General features: G+C 35.7%; 1 protein-coding gene across 7 annotated transcripts; it reads left to right on the plus strand.

Moving 5' to 3' along the window:
• Window positions 1-5919: 5919 nt before the first annotated feature.
• Window positions 5920-26689, plus strand: RCK (DNA helicase ROCK-N-ROLLERS). Of its 7 annotated transcripts, none has more exons than XM_088974590.1 (28): window positions 5920-6837; window positions 8361-8493; window positions 9117-9300; window positions 9653-9814; window positions 9905-10142; window positions 10274-10310; window positions 10416-10462; window positions 19332-19369; window positions 19553-19574; window positions 19700-19912; window positions 20097-20253; window positions 20374-20425; window positions 21032-21103; window positions 21235-21284; window positions 21380-21497; window positions 21586-21649; window positions 21739-21822; window positions 21927-22052; window positions 22143-22339; window positions 22432-22620; window positions 22841-23092; window positions 23226-23275; window positions 23688-23705; window positions 24770-24852; window positions 24938-25142; window positions 25250-25284; window positions 25402-25761; window positions 25859-26689. In XM_088974590.1, exons 2-28 carry the CDS (start codon window positions 8414-8416, stop codon window positions 25864-25866), a joined length of 3141 nt encoding a protein of 1046 aa, XP_088830716.1. In that variant the 5' UTR covers window positions 5920-6837; window positions 8361-8413; the 3' UTR covers window positions 25867-26689. The 7 variants fall into 7 exon arrangements, with proteins under 7 accessions (XP_088830716.1, XP_088830710.1, XP_088830711.1 ...); XM_088974584.1 differs by having other exon boundaries at window positions 5924-6837; window positions 25851-26689; XM_088974585.1 differs by having other exon boundaries at window positions 5924-6776; window positions 25851-26689.
• Window positions 26690-27385: the final 696 nt, after the last annotated feature.

Genomic DNA, 27385 nt, shown 5'->3' on the forward strand with positions numbered 1-27385 from the left:
TGTAATTTTAGAAACATAGGGCGAGTATCTCTTATTGTTGGAAATCCCATGTAAGAGCATTCGTAATCCATCCTTTTCTTCATTGCATGGGTGTTAGTATGAAATGAAATACACTTGGATATTTGAGTACAATCCTAACTAGTCTCTGTTTGTTTGCAATGCAACTCCATTTGCATTGGTTCAAATGCATGAAAGTGTAAACAGAAGTATAATTTCTGATTCTTTAATTTTTGCCTTAGGTTTTACCTTACTTTGTTTTAGATTTTATTTTACTCCATTTGCATTGCAAGCAAACAAAACAAAGCAAAAATTCAAAAACATAAATCAAAATTCATATAAAACTCACCTCCACTTTCATATTTTTGCATTAGTGCAAATGAAATTGCACCACAAACAAACCAGGTCCAAAGATCAAGAAAACAAATTTTAATATTTACTATTCCCATTTCTATAGTAAAATACCAGGGGAAAGGCATGCTACCACAAAAAAGCAATTGCCATTTAATGTTCCACTTCTATATTTATCATCTTATTTAAACACCCTAATAATAGTGTGGAACCATATCTATAATATCAGACTCTTGCTTGGGTTTCAACTCTCCAGACAATCCAAATGTCAATACATCTAATCAAATCTCTTATATGAATTCGTTGTCTTTTGTTTTTTTGAACAATTAATATGATTCCTTAAACAGTATGAGAAATATCTTTGAAGTTGTCTCATTTCATCCATTACTAAGTCTTAGAATGACAAGAAACATTAAAAAAATGTGTAATGGACTAAATCTTTTCATTGTGCTTTTAATTATCACCACTCTTCCCTTTGTGATATATTTCAAATCCACCACAACTTGTGCTAACCTGTAAGAATCATGTCTACTCTGCTTAAGTATTGGCATTATCATTTGATAATATTTTATCAATATTACAAATGAAGCTCATCATTAGAGCTACAACGAGGATGTTTGCCTTTTCTTTTTTTTGTTTAGAAAACCAAAACCATTAATGTTGGCAAGCACGATTGAAGAACTTACTCTTAATTGCATGTAATATTTGATTTTCATGGAGAATGCTACTAAAATTTTAGCACACTCCCGAGTATTGGACGAATCCGGAATCCCCTCTTGATAGGCTTTTGACTTCCTAGCAATTTGTGTGGCTTTTGACGTTTCCATTCTAATGTAGGACACCATCTCATGCTTTCTTTATTCAAAAATAAATAAATAAAGTTTCCAATGTTTCAACTTTTTAACCACAACTTCAAAGGAATAACAGAGGTGTAAAACGGGCCATATTGGCCATTGGGCCGGTACGATATGGTCTGCTTGTGGCCCATGCAAAGTGCAAGCTGTCTTGGGCCGTGTCGTCCTCTCCAGGGATAATTTGGGAGGCTGGCCTAGCACTGTCCATGGCCCAAGCCCGTGCAGGCCCATGCCATGCCGCAGGTCTGGGCTAAGCGGGCTATAGACCATGCTGTGGGCCAGGACTATGTCGGGCCTTGGGCGTGATCCGAACCAAGCTAGATTGTTTTTTTTTTACATCTATTTTTTATTTTTATTTCTTTGCTAAATAAAACTAAAATATTTAACTTTCCATTGGGAAGTATTTGAAAAAATAAGAAATATAACAAAGAAATGAAAAAAAAAAAACTTAACCAAATAAGAAGTCAAAGAGACAAAGACTCAAAGTGAATAACGAATTGGAGGAAAAATAGGAATTTTATTTCATTTAAATTTAAATTATACAAAGCATGCAATGGTTGGATAAATGAAATATGAAAATTGGAAAATGGAATAAATTAATAAAATATAAAAAATACAATATAGTTATAAATTGAAAATAAAAAAATTATGTTATTAAAAAATCAAATAAATTAAATAAAATTAAAAAAGCTTACAATAATTTGAAAAAAATGCTATACAACTATTGAGTATACAAAAAATATTGGCTTCATCATTTTCTCTTATTGTCATTGACTTTAATCATCTGTTCATGTGAAACATCAGGTGGTGTAGTGGCATGCCCTCATTTGTCTTGTAATTTATCTTCAAAATCCAACCAATCTTTAAAGCAGATGCACATCTCTAGACTTTCATCATTCATATAGCTTATTTTGTTGTCCACCACCCTAGTACCTACATTAAAACAAGACTTCGATGGAATTGTAGACACTGGACTAAAGGTGTAAAATGTGCCATGTTGGGGTTAGCCCAGCATGACCCATAGCTCAAGCTTGTGTAGGCCCTGGGTCGGGCGAGTTGCTGGTTGTATTGGGCTAGGCCACAGGCTGGGCCTTGGGCGTGGGCCGATCTGAGCTAGACTGGTTTTTTGTTTTTTTGACATTTTTTATTTTTTTATTTATTTGCTAAATAAAACTAAAATATTTAAATTTCATTTGAAAACTATTTGAAAAAATAAAAAATCTAACAAGGAAATGAAAAAAAAAACTTAACCAAATAAGAAGTAAAAGAGACAAAGACTCAAAGTGAATAACAAATTGAAAGAAAATTGGAATTTTATTTCATTTAAATTTGAATGATACAAAGCATACAATGGTTGGATTAATGAAATATGAAATTTGGAAAATAGAATAAATTAATAAAATATAAATAATACAATATAGTTACAAATTGAAAATAAAAAATTATGTTATTAAAAAAATCAAATAAATTAAATAAAATTAAAACAAAATTTACAATAATTTGAAAAAATTCTATAAAATTATTGAGTATACAAAAAATATTGGCTTCATCATTTTCTCCTATTGTTCTCGACTTTAATCATTTGCTTCATGTGAAACATCAGGTGTAGTGTTATGCCCTCCTTTGTCTTGTAATCTATATTCAACATCCAACCAATATTTAAAGCATATGCACATCTCTAGACTTTCATCATTCATACATTTATGTTATCGTCCAATATCCTAGTAGATTATGTGCCATGCCTGGTTTTAGTACCTACACTTAAACAATACTTCGATAGAACTGTAAACACCGGAGGGGTTAATAGATTATGTGCCATGGAAGCAAGAACTAGACAATTTTTTGCATGTTCACTCTACTAGGCTAAAATATCAAAATTATTTATTCCCTTTGAGGTGAAGGAATAATCACCTAAAGTAGACAAAATTGCTTATAAATAAAAATTAAGTTCAATAAATGAACTTGTTGTTGAGGCGATGGATTTTTGCCTCTTACTTATTAAATACAAAAGTTTTCTTCTACTATTGGATTCAAGTTTAGAAGTGGAAAAATGCAGTTGTACAAGTTGTAGAATCTTTATTATTTCCTATTACTTCAGATTCATATAAATTATACATTTCAAGCAATAAACTATTAATTTCCTCTTTTCTTTTATTTCAAATTTCAATATTCATATTTTCACAATATGTTTCAAGTAAAATATTTAAACCATATTTCCTAATCCTAGGATATAATATTGTAGTTAAGCAATAAAGAATAAAAATGTTCTACCAATATTTTTAAAATTTGTTTTCCATTATTTCAATAATACATTTAAAGTATGAATTCTTTTTATATTTTGCAAAACAATCACTAATCATCATTAATTGATAAGCTAAATTACAACTAGTTGGATAATAAATGCCTGATAATTTAGTAGTTTCTTCATAAAAATGTTTTAAAAAATCTCTTATACAAATTGCCATTTCCTAGTTTTCTTCAAATATAACATTAGTAGGCATTTTTGCAATATAAAAATCACTAAGAATTTGTTTGTGGGAAATACAATTTTTTAATATAGTATTCCACCTATGTTTAACATATAATAAAAACGTTTATATTTTAAACCATGATTTTGACATAAATATTTAAATTCTTGTTTTCTTGCTCTAAAACTTTTAATGTATATAATACAATTTCTAATTTTAGAATTATGAGTATAAACAATATTTAAAGCATCATGAATATATAAATTTAAGATGTGACATGCACATCTGATATGAAATAGTTTACCATTTAAACATGATTTTAATTGAGTTTTTAAAATATTTGTTGCTAAATCATTATTACTATCATTATCAAAACCAATATAAAATAATTTATTGTCAATTCCATAAGCATGCAAAGTATTTAAAAATACTTGTAGCAATAGCTGGGCCAACATCTAGCCATTTAAGCCTAGTAAAACTTAAAATTCTTTTATTTAAAATCTAATTTTCATCAATAAAATGATCGGTAACACAAATATAACTTATGCTAAATTTAGAAGTCCAAATATTATAAGTAATTTCATTTTAGAATTAAAATTTTATAACATATAAATTAAATTTTATTTATATGAATAACAAATTTTTAAAGCATATGATCTAATAGTATTCCTATAAACTTTTTTAAATTATGGATTTACTGAATTACATAATCATTTTTCAAGTTTAGTATCTTCAGCATGCACAATGTATTTTGTTAATTATTGCCTCATTTTTTATTGAGAATATTTAAAAGTACTAACCCCCCCTCCAATTTGTATTTGCATTGTTTCTCTCCCTTATTCTTCTTCTTCCTCATGGGTGAGCAAATGTCTACCCAAATGCCCAGTACCACCCTTGCTACAATAGGTAAAGTCTTTTATAAATTTTTAGAAAACAATTCTTTTTTCCCTTCCCTTGAACCTCTTATACTTTAAATATTTTACAAACTTGGCTAATCAACTTAGTGGCATTCTTTTTCTTTCTCATAATTTCAATACTAGGGGTGGAAGTTTCATCAATATCAATAGCATCCATATCGGTGTTAACACTACAATGCTGCGATTGAATATCGTCAACATTGAATGCATTGGCGAATTGGTTTTGGGAGAAGCCAATCATTTTTTTATTCTAAAAATATAAAAATTAATTTAATTACACTTACCCGGATTGCTAGTTCGGAATTTTAGCTTGATTTCAATGGTTGAAGACTTTCAATTCCAAGAGTCAAAGCCTCCCAAATTGCTAACTTGAGATATTTGATTTGTTAAGCAAGCATTCTTCTTATTGAAACTTCAATGAAGTTAAGAATTAGATAATCAAATAATGTATGAGAGATTGGGAGATTAAGACTTGAGAGAGTATGAGAACAAGAGAAGAGATTCAAAGAATTGTTGAATTGATTTGATGAGAATGGTGGAGGATAGAGTTATTTATAGGAATTGAAAATAATTAAATTACCCAAAATACCCTAAAACCTAGCGTCTTTTAGTTGTTAGGAGGAGTATTTTGGTCATTGTAAAGTTATTTATCACTTTACCAAAAATGCCCTCAAACTAGTTGTTATATAGTTGTTGGGGGGTATTTGTGTCATTCTTTCTCCACCCAATACCAAAATACATAAATGCCCACCTATATAGCTATTTACTCAATTCAAATTTCAGTTTGGTTCACTTTTAAGATTCTAAAATTCTTGTTTTTTTATTTTTGGTTTGGTTTGAGAAAAGAATGCAACCCGAAAACCAAATTAACCAAATATACACATATATTTACATTTTAATTATAAATATTCATATTAATATTAGCAATAATATATATATATATATAAATATATATATTAACAATACTATTTATATTAATAATAATATATAATATATATTTTAATTATAAATGTTGTTATATTTTAATAACAATCATTAATATAAATATAAACTATATTTATATTTTAACTTGATGTGTTAACAGAATTAAAACCGAACCAGACCGATTTAAATTCGATATATCAGTTAAGTTATATTTCGGAACCGAACCAAAATGAACACCCCTAAAGAAAACAGACAAGACACAGCAGAAATAACAACAGAACAGAAAAAAGGAAAACTAATAAACTAAGGAGGCTTCACAACACAGCTGGATCAAACAATTAGACGGAAGAGGGACCAGGGGATTCCTCCATTATGCATAGTAGCCCAACCTTCCTCTTGAGGGAGATCGGCTTTCATCAGGGCATGCAAACCTGAGCCCGCATCCTTCTAACAGTTTTTTACAACCATGCATTGAGTATCTCTGCATGAAGTAAAGCACACAAGTACGCCTCTTGAGTCCCAGTGTAAGGCTACGCCATTCACAGATCTGCTAACAATATCGAATTTAACAGATAAAGCTTCCCAGAGAGTATAATTCCTGTGACAAAGACCACAGCGATGGGGGGCGATCAAAGGATCTCTGATTTAAAACATTTATAATACTAAGCGCATGGATGTGGGAAGAGTTTGTGAGTAAGAATGTGGGAAATATTTTCAATACGAGCATGAAGTTTGGCGTGTGTAGAGATATGGGTAGGAGATCAAAGTTATTATGGTATCATGTATTTTCAGCAGCATAGAACTTTTAGCCATGCGTAACTTCGTCTGCCACGTCTATTTTTTGGTAGAACAACAAACAGCAACACAAACACAGAAAAACAGAGGAGACTAAAAACTAAAGGAAGGAAAAACAAGGGAAAGAAATTAAGCCTAAAGAGGGGCCAGCGACCCGATCACCCACTACTATATCCAAAAGTACAAAGGAAAACAATCATCCATTGCCAAAGCCCAAAGCCAAGCTAACTAGCTAAGTCCACGCCTACCCAACTTGTGAGCAGCAGTATTAGCCTCACGAGGTGCTAAACCTGTCTCTGCACACTGCACAGAGCTGTAATATCTTTTAACAAAAACAGGATATCTTGATGACACAGTATAAATAGAATAGTCCGCCACGTCTGCTGGTGCCATGTTAAAGAATCTCCCGCCAAAGAACGATTCATTATTCATCACCGCTTCGACCACACGTTACTGACAGTATAAATAAGGTGCGGATGTTGCTCTACTTCTCTGTTCTAACTGCAAAGCTTGTGCTTCCTACGGGTTTAGGTACTGCGGTTTCTCTCCATGTTGCACTTCCATCCTTCTTTTTTTTTTTTTTTTTTAAATTTGCTTTACTTTTCTTTTTCTTCTGGATCTATTGATTCAAGTAGCGTTCACCTGTCAGGATTATCAATCGATTCATCCCTGCCTGCTTTTATTGCATTTTCGTTGGAGGAATTGAAGATTGAACTTGGCGATTTTGTTAATTTGTTTATCCGTTTGTCGGTATCGTTTTGGTTATTATGGTCGAATGTGTGAGTTCCTGCTTCGAACTCGATTGTGTTCATGGTGTCGCCGAACTTATTTTGATTTATTATGGTCGAACGTGTGGATTTCTGTTTCTAAGCATTTGCCGATTGCTTAACAAACTCAGATCGGTGAATTGTTGTTGCTTAATTTGAAAGAAACTCAGAATTGTTTTTTCTTTCTACTGGTCCTCTTCTTAACAATGCGTACAAGAGATGAACTTCGCATTCTATTTCATTTTTGGGATTCTGGTACTCCTTTTTTTTTTTTTTTTAATCTTCTAAAGAAAATCTTTGAGTCAATAGAAGATGGACTGATTTCTTTTGGCATTTCATGAATTTTGATATTTTGTTTCATTTAGATGTAAGAGAGGAACACTTGCTACATATGCATTGGTATTTTCATGTGTATACGGCAAATCTGGAAGCCTTAAGTTGATTCCATTGAAATTTTAAACAGTGGACAAAATTCTACTGGTCCTCTTCTTAACAATGCGTAGAAGAGATGAACTTCGCATTCTATTTCATTTTCGGGATCCTGGTACTCTTTTTTTTTTTTTTTAAATCTTCTAAAGAAAATATTTGAATCTGTAGAAGATGGACTGATTTCTTTTGACATTTCATGAATTTTGATATTTTGTTTCGTTTAGATGTAAGAGAGGAAGGCTTGCTACATATGCATCGGTATTTTCATGTATATACTGCAAATTTGGAAGCCTTAAGTTGATTCCATTGAAATTTTAAACAGTGGACAAAATTGCAAGCTTGTCATGCTTTACTGCTTTTTAAGATACAAATTGAAAATTTTTTATGCATCTGAAAATAAGTGCTCTCCACGTGGCAATGATTGAGGTTTTGTACTGTTAGATTGGAATTTCCAGGTCTCAATTCAGTGATTTAGTCTATCCAGAAAATTGAAAAACTAAATATTACCAGTCAACTTTTGATACTTTTCTTTTTTGCTTGTCAATTTCTTATGTACAATTTTGCATTATGATGGATGAGAAAATAGAAACACATTTCATAATCTGGTGCAACTTTATTTATTTGTTTATTTTGGTAATAATACATGCAGCTTTAATTTATTTGAGATTATGAAGAAAACAAGTTCTACGTGGATACTCTATTCATGATTTATAACAATGAATAATGCTAGCTTTCATCTGAATGCCCATAGGCCACTTTTGTATCTTAGAATAATTTTTGTTCTTGTTATATGCAAATCATTTTGATGTAGCAGCTGTCTGAAAGCAGAACTTAACTTTGCTATTCTCTTTTGTTTAGGTTGGTGAAAGTGATCTTCATTTAGTCTTTTGTTAACATCAGTCTTACAAGAGATGAGCTCAACTATTCATTCATATGATCTAAAGTCTGTGTCAGATTTGCCTGCACCTTTTCGTTCAACTTTTAGTTTCAGGTGCTATTCCCAATCAATTGTATTTTATCACCTTGACATTGGATCATACAAATAATCTGTTATCTTGGTCATGTATTGTTTTCTGAAAATCATTTGCAAATGTGTATTTGGACTTTAGGGAATTTCCTGCATAATAATAAAAATTGAATAATCTTTTTATTTCAAATAACATAGGTTAGGTGCATTTTCTTTGAAACCAAATCTATGGTGGGCCCAAACTTTATAACACAAGGAAGCGCCTTCGTATTCTGATCCCTTTAGACTTCTATGGCATTATTTGTCCAATTGAAATGTGGTTTTTGTCCTTTGTATTCTTGTCAGTACCAATTATATATAGCTAATGGTGTAAGCTAAATAGATGATAACTATGTAAGAATTTAATTGCTAACTTGGCTCTGGCAAAACATCAGTTCCAGCTTTAAAATATTAATATTCTATGTATTTCATTTTGGCTTGAATTTGAACTGATATGGCATCATTCTTAGATGTGGTGATATTGAGAAGCATTGCAGCTGCATTATGATAACAAATGGTTACTGCAAATGCAAGATGCTCATGTTGAATTGAAATTCACAGAGATTCAAATGTTTGAATTAATATGGGTTTGTTTCTTCTGCATGCAGATATTTTAATTCATTGCAGAGTGAGTGCTTCTCTGGAAGTTATCTCTCTGACATAAACATGGTCATTTCAGCACCAACTGGTAGTGGTAAAACGGTCTTATTTGAACTGTGCATTTTGAGGCTTCTCTCAAAGTTCCTCTCAAAGGAAGGAGAGTTCATTCATATAAAGGGAACTCTCAAAACAGTACGTTAACTACCTCTAGATTCCTTAAGACTCAAACGTCCATAATCAAGCCCTTTTTCAGTTTAGTTTTTCATTTAAAAGTTCTTGATATTTTATTCTATTGATTCTGATCATGTCTAAACTAAATGTTCTCAAGGTAACTCTAAATCTCAGTTTTGGTGTTGATAACCGATCTTGATTAGCATTTAGTACCTTCTAATTGACATAGAACAGTTTACATCTTGAGTCTTTGAACGTGCATGCTTGAGGGGAAATCTATGCCTTTCTGCCTGGTATTTTATTTCATTGGTAAAATATATTCCCTTACAAAAACTGACACCTTCTTTCATTTGCTTGAATGTTGCAAAAAAAGATCTATATAGCTCCATCAAAGGCCTTGGTACAAGAGAAGCTCCGGGATTGGAACCAGAAGCTTGGTTCATGGGGGGTCAATTGTTTGGAGCTTACAGGTGACAGCGATTCTTATAACATAAGAAATATACAAGAAGCAGATATTATTCTAACTACTCCTGAGGTAAATAATTGGGGATTTTGCCCTTTTTTACTAACTTGTCATCTGCTTGAATTTTATGTCCTGCTACAGCATGGCTTATCATTTGCACAGAAGTTTGATGCAGTGACCCGGTACCGTATAAGAGATGGTGGCTTGAGCTTTTTCAGTGATATAGCACTTGTGCTTATTGATGAAGTTCACTTGTTAAGTGACACACGTGGTGCTGCTTTGGAAGCAATTGTTAGTAGAATAAAGATGCTTGCATGCAACCCCGAAATGAAATCAAGTCCTTTGGCCCATGTTCGCTTCCTTGCTGTTTCTGCCACTATCCCAAATATTGAAGACCTTGGTAAATTTTATATTCGGTAAAATTTAAGTGTTTGTAACAAAAATAGCATGAGGTCTATTGTATTACTTCATCTGAAATAATCAAAACTTCATACATTTTGAGTGTTTCTTGCCCCATATTGATCTCTGCAGCTGAATGGCTTATGGTTCCAGTGCATGGGATCAAAAGGTACTCTTTGATCTTGATGTTGTCATGCTGACTAATCACAATTCTTGGTTCTTCACTGCAGAGCCCATTTAATTTTTATTTTATCCTTCTAACACCTCTTTGCAGATTTGGAGAAGAAATGAGGCCTGTTAAATTGACTACCAAAGTATTTGGTATGCATAGAACCTCTACTTTTCCTTCCTAAAGAATTTGCTTCTGCTTAGCGGTGTTGCTCCATTATACTAATAATTTGCAACAAGCTACAATGATAAGAAAAAAATTATAGTTAGTTCTAAGAAGTGTGCCAGAGGGTGTGTGAACCTCACAACTGGGATCAAGGAAAAAGACTCCAGTTGCAGCCTCATCTGAAATCCCTCATGTTAACCCCTCAAGGTCTGAAATGTATTTGATGGGCAGGCATGATGAACTATTAAACTATTACTCATCTTATATCCAGGTTATGCACTTTATAGATTAACTGGAAAAATGATTTTTGTCTCGGCTGAAACTGAAAAAATAAAACCACTACTCATTTGTATTGGTTTGTTCATATTAGTTCTTCATTTGTTCATTTGTTATTTTCAACACAACTAGGGCTAAGTAGACTCCATATTCCATAGGGCAGTCTATCTCACATGTTTTCTCTTCTAGGCATTGAGAATTTCAAAACCATCAGGTACTTACAGTTCTTTCCCCATGATTTCTTTGTGACAATTTGTTGAAACCCAAATCCACAATTTCTGTTAGATTTTGATATGAATTTATTACAACATCATTTAATTTCAAAGTTTGATGTAACAAAAAAGTAAATTTTGTAGTTGCAGTACTTTCTTCCTCCTAATTTAGTGGGCAGACTTTTGATGTGACATGACAACCAACTACAGTATGAGATCCTTTTTCCCTTGTTTAAATGAATTATTTTCCTGAACGGCTGAACCTTGCTGCCTTTTGAAAACTATTTACCACTGCTCTAATTTAAATTTAAATGAACGATCATGAGGATAAAATTAAAACGGAATTACCTTTTCTTTCTTTTATTAGTTTCTTCCCTCTTGAAATTCTTATTGATAGTACTATACAAACATCGGCTATGTTTGGGTAGACTTCTAGTTTTGTACTTTTAATAGTACTAAAGTACAAGGTACATAAAATTCTTTTACTTTGGTATTTTTGCTTTGAAAACCATTTGGGTAAAAAAAATTGTATACTTTCCAGAACAGAACTAAGAACCATTTCCTATTTGGTTAAACCACAATCATGTGATTCAGTTGTTAAGTCAGTAATGGGAATGTCAAAAAGCAGGGAAATAACAGTTCGTTGACAGAGCTCCATCAAGGAATCCATTAAACACATGAAGTGGGTTCCTTTCAAATCAGAGATCGAATAGGTAGAGTGCATAGTTATAACAGGAAAGGAGGAAATAGCAAGAGCCTTTGTGGATCATTTTAAATCCATATATGATAGCCCAAGAAGAGAGAGAGAAGATATTCCTGATTTTGATTGGCAATTGGAATGCAAAGATCTGATGGCTGAGCTAGAAAAAGAATTTTGAGACCCAAGCAATACAAAATGCTGTGTTTTCAATGGAAAGATCTAAAGCCCCAGGCCCAAATGGATTCACAGTGGCCTTTTACCAAGATTGATGGGACATTATAGGTGGTGACTTAATGGAGGTTTTCTCTAAATTCTTTGAGAGAGGTAAGATCAATTCAGGAGCCAATGTTGCTATTATAGCTTTGATTCCTAAAAAGGCAAATGCAAGTCACCCGAAGGATTTTAGGCCCATAAGCCTAAGTGGTAGTATGTATAAGGTAATCTCAAAGGTTTTAGCAGAGAGAATAAAAAAGGTGCTACAATCTGTGATTTCTCCAAACCAAGGAGCGTTTGTGTCAGGAAGACAAATTATTGATTAGATCCTTATTGCCAATGAATGTGTGGATCATAGAAAAAAGACACAGAGAAAAGGGGTTAATTTGCAAACTAGACTTGGAAAAGGCCTATGATTTGGTGGATTGGGGATTTTTGCTTTAAGTGTTGAGAGTTAGAGGATTTGGAGAGAGGTGGTGTAATTGGGTTAAGGGTTGTATCTCTTCTTGCCACTACCCCAGCTTGGTTAATGGGGTAGCCAGGGATTTTTTTCCCTACAAAGAGAGGACTAAGACAAGAGGACCCTCTCTCCCCTTTCCTTTTCACTCTAATAGTGGATGTTTTGAGTGTTCAAATCTCTATAGTTGATGCTATAAACTTGGTTAGAGGGTGGAGAGTATGGAGGGAGGTAATAATTTTTACCCACCTTCAATTTGTTGATGATTTGATCCTATTTTGTGAAGGAAACCCAGAGGAGATGGAAAACCTAAAGTTTCTAGTAGAGAACTTTGAAAAGGTCTTCAACTTGAGTGTAAATTGGAACAAAAGTTGTGTAGCTGGAGTTAATAAACAATAAGCAAAGGTGGCATTTTTAGCTAGATCTCTAGGTTGTGAGGTAAGTGACTGGCCCCTAAAATACGTAGGTTTACCATTGGGGGGAACCTGAGGTTAGAAAGTTTTTGGTACACAATGATGGAGAGAATCTCTAAGAGGTTAGCAGGATGGAAAAGAAACTACATTTCTTCAGGGGGTAAAATCACTTTAATTAAGTCAATACTAATGTTAACAGCTGTTATTTTTTCCTATGTATAGTACCACAGGGGTACTATTGTACTTTTGCTCCTTTTTTATTTTAGTTGTTGTTGCCCTAGTATATATATATTAAAAACCTGCACCGCCAACAGTAATCTTTTTGTTTTCAGTTCTCTCTTCTTCTCTCTCTTTTCTCTCTTCTTTCATTCTTCTCTCCTGCATAATATGGTATCAGAGCAGGACAACCAGATCTGAAAAGAGAAGTCGAGCAGATCTGCCGCCCTCATCTGCTTTTCGGCTGATTGAAGATCTCACACATTGAAGTAACCTTTCTCTCCTACCTTTTTTTTCTGGTCGTGTGCCAGGGCAGAACCTGTACTAGGTCTGCCGATTGGATGTGAGGTGATTAGCACCTCTTTCTTTCCTTTTTTGTGGGGTTGACTGATCCTTGCGAAACTGTAGGTCGTGAGGACCTTTTTTGTGTGCTACAACAGCAGCTTTTGTGGTGAACTGTGGGTCAGAAAGTGACCAGTACCTCTTGTGTGCTGTAACAACAGCTTTTATGGTGAATTGAAGGTCAGAAAGTGACCAGTACCTGCTGTAACAGTAGTCCTGTTGATGCGTATGTCAAGAGATGACCTGTATGCACTGTGGCAACACTAGTGTTGAACTATTAAGTCAAGGGATGACCTGTTAGTGCTGTAACAGCACCTGTAACAACACTTTAAGGCTGTGTACTTCATTTAAGAGTTGTTTTTGAATCTGAAATCATGACTGGTGAAGATTCTGCTACATCCATGTTTCCTCAATGCTGAATGGAATGAGTGGGGGTGTGGACCTATCCTTTCCCATGGCTGTTATCCCTCTTGATGGTTTAAATTATTTAGAGTGATCAAGAGGGATCGAGCTGTACATCACTGCAAGGGGAAAGATAGGTTGTATTAATGGGAGAATCAAAGAACCACATTCTGGGAGTGCTGAATATGACAGATGGAACCAGGAAAACAGCATGGTCATGTCTTGGCTTTTAGTTTCTATGCAACCTCAAATAAGAAGGAATTTCATGCGGGCTGAAACGACAAATGAGATTTGGGAACAAGCAAAATCAACATATTCGGAACTATGACACTATGCAAAAATCTACCAACTACAGGCAGAATCGTCTACTTGTAAACAGGGGGAGAGGTGTCTATTTGTGTACTACTTAGACTTGACCTCTGTCTGGAAGAAGTTAGATCATTATCAGAGTGTGGATTGGAAGTGTGATGAAGATGCAAAACTGTACAAAAAACTTGTCTCCCAACAGAGAGTGTTTGCTTTCTTACATGGTTTAAACCCTACATATGAATATATTAGAGTCCAGTTCCTAGGTAGCAAGGATCTTCCATCAATTCAGGAAGTTTATGCTCTTGTACAATCAGAAGAAAGCAGAAGGAATTTGATGAACAGTTTTGGAGGAGATGCAATTGTGTTGGCAGCGAAAGGGAGTGTTACTACCGGTGGGGGAAATACTTCTAGGAAGGGAGATCTTCAGAAAAAGATGGATGACAAGGACAAATTGTGGTGTACTCATTGCCAGAAACCCCGACACAACCGAGACACATGCTGGGATCTTCATGGAAAGCCGAAATGAGCTCAAGATCTGAATAAGAAGCAAAGTTCAGATATGAATAAAAAGTCAGGACAGCAAGGTACAAGCAAACACACTATGGCAAACATGGCTACTCAAGAGAATCAACCCCCCCATTCATACTGTGACTCAAACACATTCATCTGGATCTGACCCAAGGGAGAATATTATAAATTTCTTCCGTGACCATTTAGAGCTCTATGGTAGAACAATTCGTCAGATGGATGCTCCTCCCTCAAATTCATTTGCGTATACATTAGGTAACTCTTCCATAGCTTTCCATGTTGCTTCTCATAACCCTGACACTCCCTGGATCATTGATTTTGGAGCGTCAAAACACATGACTGGTACATCCTTTTACTTTCAAACCTATCACCTTCTTTCTGGAAGAGACAAGGTGAGACTAGCTGATGGATCATATACTACCATATCTGGTCAAGGAACCATTTCTCTCCCTCTCGGCCTTACCCTCTCTGATGTTTTACATGTTCCGAAATTTTCCATTAATTTGTTCTCTGTTAGTAGTATTGCTAATTCCTTAAACTGCTTAGTGACCTTTTTCCCTTATTGTGTGATCCAGGATCTGGCCTCGGGGAGGACGATTGGTAGATGATGTATGGTTGATGGACTTTACATGCTGGAGAATAAGGCTGGTCTTCAAGTCACAGAGTCTAAGAGTCAGTCCTGTAAGAGTCAAGTTTATTTATGGCATTGTCGTCTTGGTCATTTATCTTTTGAGTCTTTGAAAGTGGTGTTTTCAGAATTGTTCAAGTCAGTGTCCGTTTCAGATTTCTCTTGTCAAACTTGTCAATTGAGTAAGAAGTGTAGAACTCATTTAAAAAAAAAAAAAATAAATCTGAATTTCCTTTTCACATTGTTCATTCAGATGTGTGGGGCCCTATTACTTTACCATCTGAGAGTGGTTACAAGTATTTTATTACCATTATTGATGATTATTCTAGATATACATGGGTATATCCCATGCGAACCAGGGATGAAGTACCAAAAGTTATTCAAGATTTTCAGCGGATGGTCTTCACCCAATTTCAAACTGAAATCCAAATTTTTCAGTCAGATAATGCCAAAGAGTATTTTCATAGTGATTTTACGGAATTTTTTGCGTCACGTGGTTCACTTCATCGTAGCTCTTGTGCCCGAACAACACAACAAAATGGTGTTGCTGAAAGAAAGAACTGACACCTCCTTGAAGTGGCTTGGGGTTTACTACTCCATATGAATGCCCCAAAATGCTTTTGGCTTGAGGTTGTCCTTTGTGCTACCTACCTCATCAACCGTATGCCCTCTCGTTGGTTAGAGTGCAAAGCCCCACATCAACTTCTCTTTCCTAAGGCCCCCCTTCTTCCCATTCCTCCTCGTGTGTTTGGGTGTCGTTGCTTTGTCCAAAATTTGTCCCCCACTCGTGGGAAATTGGATCCTCGTGCTATTCCTTGCATATTCCTGGGGTACTCCTTCACTCAGAAGGGATACCGTTTTTATCATATTTCTCAAAAATTTTATGTTTCCATGGATGTCTCTTTCTTTGAGAATGAGCATTTTTTCCTTGTTTCTCCTCATGGGGAGAGTAGGAATGAGGAGAAACTGGTTCGACTCCCTCCTCTTCTTGATCCTCCTCCTTTTCGTGTCTTCTTCCGTCGTCACAAAGGCCAACCAAATTCAAGAGCTGTGGAGAATCCAGAAGCTGTACCTCCAGTGCCATTAAACTCTTCGGGGGTGGATCATACTCACTCAGGTATCTTGGTTCCCATTGATGTCCCTGACCCCATTACAATTGATACTTCTGTTCCTAATGACCTTGACCTTCCTATTGCTCACAGGAAAAGTGTTAGATCGTGCACCACTAAACACCCCATGTCCCACTTTGTTTCCTATGAAAACATTTCACCCTCTTTTCGAGCCTTTCTCACATCCAATGACAGTGTCCCTATCCTTAAGAATGTGGCAGAAGCTCTTTCAGTATTTTAATGGACAGATGCTATAAAGGAAGAAATTAATGCCCTTCATAAAAATGGCACATGGGAACTTGTAGATCTTCCTAAGGGAAAGGATCCAGTTGGATGTAAATGGGTGTTCACAGTCAAACATAGGGCTGATGGCACGGTGGAGAGGTATAAAGCTCGTTTAGTGGCAAAGGGGTTTACACAAGTGTACAGAGTTGATTATGCAGAGACTTTTGCACCCGTTGCCAAGATGAACTCCATTAGAGTTTTATTCTCTCTTGTTGCTAACCTTGATTGGGATCTACATCAGCTTGATATCAAGAATGCCTTCTTGAATGGTGACCTCGAAGAGGAAGTTTACATGATACAACCCCATGGTTTTCAGGCTCAAGGCAATGAACAAAAGGTGTGCAGGTTGAAGAAGTCTTTATACGAGCTGAAACAATCACCGAGAGTCTGGTTCAGCAGATTCCATGTAGCGGTTCAGCAGAAAGGATACAAGCAATGTTAATCTGATCACACATTGTTTGTGAAAAGAGGAGAAGGTAAAATTGCTGCTTTGATTGTATATGTTGATGATATAATTATCACTGGCGACTGGAAGGATGAAATCCAAAAGTTGAAGAGTTTTCTTGCCACACAGTTTGAAGTAAAGGATCTAGGTCCTTTAAGATACTTCTTGGGAATTGAAGTTGCCCGCTCAAAAATGGGTATCTTCATTTCCCAAAGGAAGTATGTCCTAGATTTACTCCAGGATACAGGAAAAATGGGAGTGAAGCCAGTTGATTCCCCCATTGATCCTAACCATAAATTAGGTGACAGCCAAGGTGAACCTATTGAGGATGTGAAACAGTTTCAGAGACTTATAGGGAGATTGTTATATCTTTCTATGACCTGCCCAGACATTGCTTATGCAGTTGGTGTCCTTAGCCAGTTCATGCATGCCCCTATGACCACTCATCTTGAAGCAACAAAAAGAATCCTCCGATACCTTAAAAGGTTTCTAAGTGCTGGCTTGTTGTTTCAAAGGCACGAGCACTTGAAAGTTGAAGTGTATACTGATGCAGATTGGGCAGGATCCCTGAATGACAGAAAGTCAACTAGTGGCTATTGTACCTTCATAGGAGGAAATCTAGTTACCTAGAGAAGCAAAAAGCAAAGTGTGGTGGCTAGATCTAGTTTTGAAGCTGAATATCGAGCAATGACTCATGGATTGGCTGAAATTATGTGGATAAAGAATCTGTTGAGTGAGTTGGGTTTTCCAGTGGACAGACCTATGACTCTATTCAGTGATAACAAAGCGGCCATAAACATTGCTGCTAACTCTGTGCTACATAATAGAACTAAACACATCGAAGTCGACAAGCATTTTATCAAAGAGAAAGTTATCAAAGGGGAAGTGTGTACTCCCTATGTCAGCTCTAAGGATCAACTTGCAGACATCTTTACAAAATGACTACACCACTCAAGACATCATGATTTATGTGACAAGTTGGGCATGATTGACATCTATGTCCCAACTTGAGGGGGAGTGTTAACAGCTGTTATTTTTTCCTATGTATAGTACTGCAGGGGTACTATTGTACTTTTGCTCCTTTTTTATTTTAGTTGTTGTCGCCCTAGTATATATATTAAAAAGCTGCGCCGCCAACGGTAATCTTTTTGCTCTCAGTTCTCTCTTCTCTCTTCTTCTGTCTCTTTTCTCTCTTCTTTCATTCTTCTTTCCTGCATAACAACTAACAAACCTGCTTGTGTACTTTTTGTCTACCTTCAAAATGCCTGTTAAGATTGTGGACCAGATTGAAAGAGATTTTCTTTGGGAACCTGGTGATTCTAAAAAGGATCATAGGGTAAAGTGGGAAGTGGTGTCTAGAAAGAAAGACAAAGAGGGATCGAAGATTGGCAGTATAGATTAAGAAGCACAACATTGTTGGGCAAATGGTTGTGGAGATTTCCCAAGGGCTTCTCGCTCTTCCCCATGGAAAGACATTGTTGGTGTACTGCCTGTTTTCTCACCTTTCATAAGGTATGATGCTTGCCTAAGTAATAAGGTACTCTTTTGGGAGGACACTTGGACTGGGGACTCTCCCATCAAGGATGGTTTACCAATCATCTATTCCCTTATTTGAAAAAGTTTCAAGTTATTTCTTCCTTTCGTTTCTCTGAGGACTTTTGGGATCTGAGACTAAGGAGAGGTTTGAGGGACTCAGAAGTGGTATTGGCAGATGATCTTTTTTTTATCTACTCCGTTCAGTTTTCCTCGGCCCTTCTTGTCCTGATAGTAGAATTTGGACTGAAAACCTCTTCAGGCTGTTTCTCTTGCTCTTCCTTTTTCAACACTCTGGTGCCCCCTATTAACCTATCTACTTCCTGCAAGTTCTCTGCTGTTAATGGCGATTCCAGCAAAGAAGTAGTAGTGGCGACAATTGACCGTGCTTCCAGCGACAATTCCTGGTGGTTGGTGATCAGAGATAGGTGACGACAGAGCAAGTTGAACAGCAGGAGGTAGGGCCGTGGCTTGAAGACGGCAGTCAAAGGAAGAGTCTTCAGTCGAGGGGTTTTATCTAAGGGTGGTCACATGTGACCACCGTTCACACGAAAATGGAAGCACAATTTTGCCAAAAGCATTAAGTAATAAAAGCTAACTTCGTGCTTTTAAAAAGTATGAAAGCACAAGTACAAAGTATGCAATCTAAATGATATGTAGTGCTTTTTGTACTTTCATATTTTCAAAAGTACTTTGTAAAAGTATATCCAAACAGGGCGTTAGGCTTTCTCTATTTATTGATATATGCTGTGCTTGTCTCTAATTTGTTTAGTGAATTAAACTTGTAGGTTATTCTCCTACCAAGAATGACTTCTTATTTGAAAAGGTATTTGGTTACCTTAGGTTGGTTTGTTTTGCTTTCTATATTCAGTGTTTTGGATCCTCTTAAACCCTATTTTCATTTATCAAAAATAAATCTTTGATTTCTACTTTCAAGTACTATGTAGATTCTTAGTCATAAATGGAAAATTGAAATTCTGATTGGATGATCCCTTGGTTCATTGTTCAGCGTCTTCAAAACTTCATTTTTGGTAAGCAGGGATCACATATCTTACTGTAATGTTGATCCAATCTCCCTCTTTTACCTCTTTTTACACTCTCTTACTTTCTTCTTAAAATGTTTGAAAATAATCTGATGCTGAGATTTGGTTTGAAGACATTCTTATGCAACACTCAAGAGGAAAATCTGCCTTGATTTTCTGCTCCACCAGAAAAGGAGCACAAGAAGCTGCACTCCGTCTCTCTCAGATGGCAATGGACTTAGGCCATTCAAATCCATTCATAAAATACAAAGAGCAACAGGAGAGGCTAAGAGAAGCTTCTCTAGCATGCAGTGACAAGCAACTTCAATCATGTATTCTTTATGGTGGTATGTTCTTGGCTTACTATTTGATATTGTCCTTTCTATTTTCAATCATGTTTTCTTTTTATCTAATTTTCTTTGTCATCTTAGGCTAGCTGCTTGATCCTGGAGTATCTACTGATAACACTTGGAAATGGGCTTTATAATATTTTATCTTGTTGTTCTTCTTATTAGCTAGTTGTTGTTGCAGTTGGTTATCACAATGGTGGACTTTGCTTAAAAGATCGCAACCTAATTGAAGGTCTTTTTCTTAATGGTGATCTTCAAATTCTGTGCACTACAAATACTCTAGCACATGGGATAAACTTACCAGCACATACAGTAGTCATTAAATCAACACAATACTAGTAAGTCAAAGTGTTGATCTCTATTCATATTTGGAGTTTGATTCTTCTGAATTATAATGATCAAAGAGTACCATAAGTGACATCATGTTTAGACACTAAAAAAATTTTTCCCTTGTTCAGCAACAAGGAGAAAGGCCTTTATGTGGAGTATGATAGGTCCATGATACTACAGGTATGCCATATCACAGTCTTCGGGTTCAGTTAAAATAGATTTCTTTCCTTGCATTAGGAATATAGTGGAACTCCTTGCATATCCATTCCTAAGATTTGGAAATAAGATAAAATTATTTGGTCCAATGTATTCATGTAAGTTTAACTTTTTATCTCTCTCCTCCATGACATTTCTCTTTGACTAAGCAACTCATAGCTATGGTTAATTCCTTTTTGTAATGTATCCTGCATCTCATATATTTAGTTTTTCCATATAGTCTGTGCTTTGTTATTTACATGAACGTATAAATGGAATATAGATGCAAGTGGAGTCCAGCACTGTCAGAATGGAATTTCTTGCATATAATTTTATTTTGAGAAATGGTAAAATTTGAATTAATGGAGGAAATGCATTCCTCAGAACATCACAGAAAGGCCAGAGGTGCCAGATGGAACAGCCCATCAATAACAAAGTATTGAAAGAATTGCTCCATAGGATTTGAAAAATACATGGAACATGTATAAGAGCCTTTAAGAACTAATACACAAAATATATACATGCATTCCTTGGTATTCTTGCACAATTAATCCTTCTTTTAAAGGTGAATCAACTATTTGGAACCTGCAGATGTGTGGAAGGGCAGGTCGCCCACCATTCGAGGATACTGGCATGGTTATAATCATGACAAGGAGAGAAACAGTAATTTGTTCATTCTATTCTTTGTAGTTAAGACATTTTCTTCAAAATTGGTCTTATTTTTCTTAAAGTAATCATTGTTTCTATATACAACCCCTTTGCTTCACTCTATGAATCCTTATTTTTAATTTCAGGTTTATTTGTATGAGAATCTCTTGAATGGGTGTGAAATGGTAGAATCTCGGTATGCCCTTGGCTTTATTTTCCTGGATATGCTTGGTGGCTGGGGCTTTGTGTCATGTTAATATCATTGATGTAATGTTATTGTGTTCAAAATAGATTGCTATCATGTATCACGGAGCATCTAATTGCAGAAATAGTTCAGCTAACTATCTCTGACATAACTCGGGCCATTGAGTGGATGAAGTATTCCTATTTGTATGTGAGAATGAAAAAGGCATGTGTTCATTAGAATCATTTTAAAGATTTCACATGGGTTTTCTTTCCCTGTCCAAGCATGTATCTTATACTCTGCTGTATATTAGAACCCTGAGAATTATGCTGTTAAGAAAGGGATTCCCAGTGAACGTCTAGAGAAGCACATGCATGGTAACCTTATATACTCTCTTAAAAGTTCTTGGCTTCTTTTTTTTTTTTTTGTATTTTTCCAAATTGATTAATTTCATACAAATTTATAGAGATATGTGTGAAGAATATTAATGAGCTGTCAAGACATGGAATGATTTGGACAGATGAATATGGTTTTCTCTTGAAGCCGCTAGGTATCTTGAGCTTATAATAGTATGGTCATTATTTTCATGATTTACAATAATGTCATTAATTTTTTATCTGAGCTTTTTTCCATTCTTTGTTTTCACTATTTCAGAACCTGGAAAGCTGATGACAAAATACTATCTGAAATTTGACACAATGAAACACATTATAGAAGCTCCTGAAAGCTGCAGCATGGAAGATGCACTTCACATTATTTGCCGGTCTGAGGAGATAGCTTGTATGTATATCCATCCACTAATGACAGATCCTGGTATTTTACAACTTATCTAGACATGTAATGTATGCACCCATAAACTGCGACATGAAGGGATACAACTCAGACGCAATGAAAAAAAGCTTCTGAATGACATAAACACTGATAAAGATGGTCGTCTTCGTTTTCATATTGTTGGTGAAAATGGCAAAAAGAAAAAGCGTATCCAAAGCAGAGAAGAGAAGATATTTGTGTTAGCAAATGACTGTTTGACTGGTGATCCTTCAGTGCATGATATATCCCTCAACCAGGTCTATCTCCTTCTAGTGGATGATACCATGTGGCTTCATAATTTTATCATCCAAGCTTGAGACCAATGTCAGAACTCATCTATATTGTACAGGATATGAACTCCATATGCTCAAATGGGTGCAGAATTGCGAAGTGTATGAAAGAGTATTTCATTTACAGGAAGAACTACAAAGGAACAATCAACTCTACTCTTCTAGCCAAATGTCTACACCAGAGACTCTGGGATGACAGTCCTTACCTGCTGAAACAATTACCGGGCATTGGAATGGTGACTGCTAAGGTTCTTGTTCTATTTCATTCCTTATCATACTTTGTTTATATTTCTGAAAAAAAAGGCCAATACCCAATGTTGACCCAGCTATCTGGGTCTTGAGAGGGTGGGCTGGATATGGACCTAACGTTTGACTCTTTAGATTTCTGAATATGTTCCTTTAAATACATGATGCCTTAAATCCTAGATTTAGAACTAAAATGATTTTATTTGTCATTAAATCTACTAGGCACTACATTCAATTGGAATTATTTCATTTGAGACGATGGCAGAGGCTGATCCAAGGAGAATAGAGATTGCCACCGGTCGGAAGTATCCCTTTGGTAACCATATAAAGGAGTCTCTCTCGACACTTCCACCAAAAGTTGAGATGAAGGTTGAGAAAATTGAATGTCGAAGGCAAGGAAAGTCAAAGTTAGCAATAACATTGACTAGGTTATCACAGGCCATTGCATCAACTAAGCGGCATTATGCTGATATGGTATACATTCAAGAAATCTCTTGCCATTTTCTTTATGTGGCCCAGTTACAATTGGGTTACTCTAGATAGTCTCCCCATTTTGCATTTGAACACAGTTCTTTTAACACATACAAGTGATTATGATTGCATGCAGGTTGTTGGTTCAGAGGCAGACAACCACATCCTCTTTCATGAGAAAATAAGGTGATATCGACTTTTTTTATAGAGAACAAAGGGGATACTGGTAATAATATTGCAAATATAACCAAAGGAGTCACCACATGTCTTGTATCCTCATTGTCCCACTGTTAATCCATGCAATTTCCTAGTTCAGATCTCAACCCGGTAGAATTATTTGGATGATCTGGTTAGTTGCATCATTTCGGACATGGGGCAATTTTCCATAAAATCCCATGTATTGAAGACAGGGTTGCCTTTTGTGCTAGGTGATCTTCCTGTGGTGGGGGTGGGGGCTATAAATCTGACTCACTAAAATTTATTATACAAAATCATGCATATGGTAGATTTCCTATAGTTTATACTTGTAATACTATTTACTAAGCCATTATTTATTGTACTGGTATTTTTATGCCTCCATTTTGTTTGGCTGCAACAGAGTGGATGAATTTTCCAGGTAAGGAAACCAGTATCCTTGTTGATCTATCTGATTTGCATTTCTATATTTTCTAAACAATAAATATGATATGCTTGCTTCTTGGACATTGGATGCTTTTGTATGGTATTAGGTTTATTGTCCCATCTCCAAGCTGTTAAACATAGGTATTTTGATATGATAATGTAGTATTTTGGTTTGATGTAGCCACCTGGGCATTGACAGGATGTACTGAGCACTAGGGCCTAGGAAATCCCAAGACTTTGGAGCATCCATATTTTCATGAAATAACATAGCACCATGTCTTTCTTTCTTTCTTCTTCCCTACGGCAGCAACCTGTCCTGTTATTCTTCAGTTTTTTTTTTTTTTTTAATAATTAAAAGCAAACTTACCAAGATACTAAATGTAGTCACTTGAATTGCATTGCTGAGATTTACAAAGTACCACATGGTCGCCCAAGCCCAAAGGCAGTTAATGTGTCTTGGAATCTTGAGGAAAAGAGTATAAGAAAGTAGGGCTGCAAACAGATCAGATAATCAGATTGAATCAGATATACCTAAATCCAAATTTGATTCATTAATATTTGGATTACTTGGAAATAGGAATTCTGGAATATTCTTAGGCATGTATATACATTGAATCAAATCATATCCGGTCATCCTTAACCAGATTGAATTTGATTGGAAATTGGACCAACAGATACCTTTTGCAACCCTATTTGAAGGAAGTTGTTCCAGGGAGCCCCTGTAGCACCATAATTTGGCCTTTTCTTTCTCTATCCACCAGAGACAACTCGTTCCAACTCCTGCTTATTTCTTATTTATTTTTGGGGATTGGTTTAGGCACATCCAATTATTGATAAACCAGGCAGATCACTTGTAGAAAGACTAGGAAACTTTTCTATGTAAAATGCCAATACATAAAGATGCTTTTGGTCTTTTAAAATGTGTTTTTGAATAGAATTTTTGTTTTGAATAATGCTCAGGGATGTGCCCCTTTCATTACAAAACAGGATATGGCCAAATCACTCTCCCTATTTTCAATTTGTTAAATTGTATTTCTAATTTTGACAAGTCTATTTCAGCCCCTACAATTTGACGGTTCTTGTGCCAAATCCTAGAGAAGGGAAGCTGACTATACAAGCTGACCTATTCTTTGAAGAATACAGTAAGTAGTTATTTTATGTCAGCTGATATGAAGTGGAGTTAATTCTCAGATTCATGCAATTTATTCTAAGGTGATGTTCATGCAGTTGGTCTAGATGTCCATAAAAAACTTGTAATAACAAGGGAAAGCATTTCAAACCTGAGCTGCATGAACAGTAATAAGCAATACACCACCTTTACTCTGCCGAAAGAAATCTACATGGTTGAAGATGACGATGACAACACCACCTCTCAAGCTACAACTGGAGAGAAGAAAATTCCTAGTAAATCCAAATGGGAAACATCTTCCATGTGAGCAGCTGTTTTTTTCTTAGTAGTTAAATTGGTTTGAATTTTCTTTTATAGTCCATGCCCACGACGCAATTAGGTCTGAAAACTATTCATGCATTTGCTTACAGGCCGAGCTTCAACCTCCTAGATGAGATGGACGAAGGTACTTCCTCTGATACAATTCCAACACATCTTTACCTGCATCCGAACTCTTTTCGTTATGGTTTTTAGCCTGCATTTTAACTGTTCTTATTATGGTTTTTCTAAATTCTTCCTTTAGGCACCCTCATTATTGAAGCTGAACAAAACGAGTGTGAAATTCTTACTGAAAAAACTATATTCGACCACATACGTAGAAAAGCTAAGAACTTTCCCATGTTGGCTGCATCAAAAACCATGTCTTTAACATCAGAAACCTCGGTCCCTACACGAAAACGAGCATACGACAGTGGATTTCAGAATGCAACTTCTGTTTTGGGAGAGAAAGATACCAATAAAATTCCGAGACAGACTGTGGTCCTTTCAGAACTGCAGCCCAGAAACGTGGAAGAGAAAAATTATGTCATAGATATAGATGAACATGGTTTCATCTCCGGAGGCTTGAGAAGCTTTAATGTCCTAAAGGAGCACACTCTTACAGGTACTGACCAGAACAATTTCTATTCATCGCTATCTTTTATCTTCAATGTAAATTTTACGGTTCACCTTTTATGTCGATATCTTTTCAAGGTGTTCAGGCTCCTGAAATTGAAGAAAACAGACCAAGAACTGCAAATGAAGGAACAATATCTGCTAATCAGAAAGTCAATAATTTTCTGACGTTTGACACACCCAAAACCACAGATTTTGAGGCTTTGATCCTTACAGAGAAACAATTTTGTGAAGAACAGCCTGAACTTCACAATGCTACCGACAGGTTGGAAAAAGCAGCTCCAAGTAACGTCCTGATGGGCACTTGGAGAACTCCAGATTCAGAACCCAGAGTGATGGAAGAATCCATTAATGGAACCAAGGGAACTGCAAAATCCAAGCAGTTTATAGTTTCCAGAAGTCCCAGCAGCAGTACGAGGAAATTGGATCCCCCTGCAGGAGTTTCGAGAACCAATACTGAGACGGTGTGTTCTGTTTTGTTCCCGGAAAAGGACTTTGGGTTGCTGGTGCAGGGAAAAGCTACCTCACCGCTAGAACTTCCTGGAGAAAATAGATGCAAGCAGCAACAGTTTTCAGATGGAGCAAACAAGAAATGTTCATCGGAAACAGTACGTGGAAACAAGGAACTAGCGTCATCCCTTGGCTTTCAGAGTGTCTTTTCATTTCTTTGATTTGGTTTTACTCGAGCGATGCTAGAAAAACCGTTTACTATTTCATCAGGAATGAGATAGTGGATTTTCGTCTCTTGATTCCTAACCTACAAAAGGCTTGGAAGTCCAGGACATGCTTAAAACTTGTTTACAACTGTATATACCTGTCACACTGATTTTTTTGAATTCTTTGGTATGGCGTATCATGTCACCAACAAATGAAATGGATATCCATTTGATGAATATCAAATTAAGCTTTGGTTTTAACTCTTGAACCAACCGAAATGAATTTAGTTAATACTAACCTTTGGTTTTAAACCAATTACCAAAAATAAACTTGGGTTTTAAACAGATCAATCAGATATTAGATCGAATCAAATTTGTCGACTTGAATTCGGATAAGCCCAAATCCAAATTCGATTCAATTCACTGTTTGTATCCCCTATTTAGGCGCGATGTTAGAAGGTTCCAAGCGTCGATATGATAAGTTTGATATAGGGGGTGTATTTGTAGGGTGCTGATACATTTTTTTTAAGGCTAATCCTCTTTTTTTTTTTTTTTTATACACTAATTTATACTTAAACCTATCCCTCAGCCCTACTTTTGAAAAAAAAGAAAAAAAGAAAAATGTATGGTACAAAGTACTGAATAGTGAATACCAAAACGAACAAGGTTTAACTGAACAAGATGACTGTTCAGGGGGCTGTGGAACCAATTATACTATGAGACCCACACCTTTTAGCCATGAATTTATTACTGATATGAAACTTATCATTAATTCCATAGTTTCGCTGAACAGCCATCGAGTTCAGCTAATCGGAATTCTACCAATACCCCTTCTGCTGTATCGGGTGTACGAGTGTATTCACACTTTCTTTTATTAAACAGTTTCAAGTTTTCCAACTTACAATAACCAAGTCAAGTACATTTATCAACTGTATTACTACTCTTACTAGACTATCA

This window comes from Nelumbo lutea, chromosome 3 (genome assembly GCF_056320005.1).
Source record: "Nelumbo lutea isolate HS-2025 chromosome 3, American lotus-T2T, whole genome shotgun sequence".
In the NCBI taxonomy this organism is placed as follows: Eukaryota; Viridiplantae; Streptophyta; class Magnoliopsida; order Proteales; family Nelumbonaceae; genus Nelumbo; species Nelumbo lutea.

Coding starts and splice junctions, on each gene's coding strand:
- RCK (XM_088974584.1), top strand. CDS start 8,414: ATGAGCTCAACTATTCATTCATATGATCTAAAGTCTGTGTCAGATTTG. Junction 9,301..9,652: donor TAAAGGGAACTCTCAAAACA/GTACGTTAACTA, acceptor TTGCAAAAAAAG/ATCTATATAGCTCCATCAAA. Junction 19,370..19,552: donor ATGACTTCTTATTTGAAAAG/GTATTTGGTTAC, acceptor TTCATTGTTCAG/CGTCTTCAAAACTTCATTTT.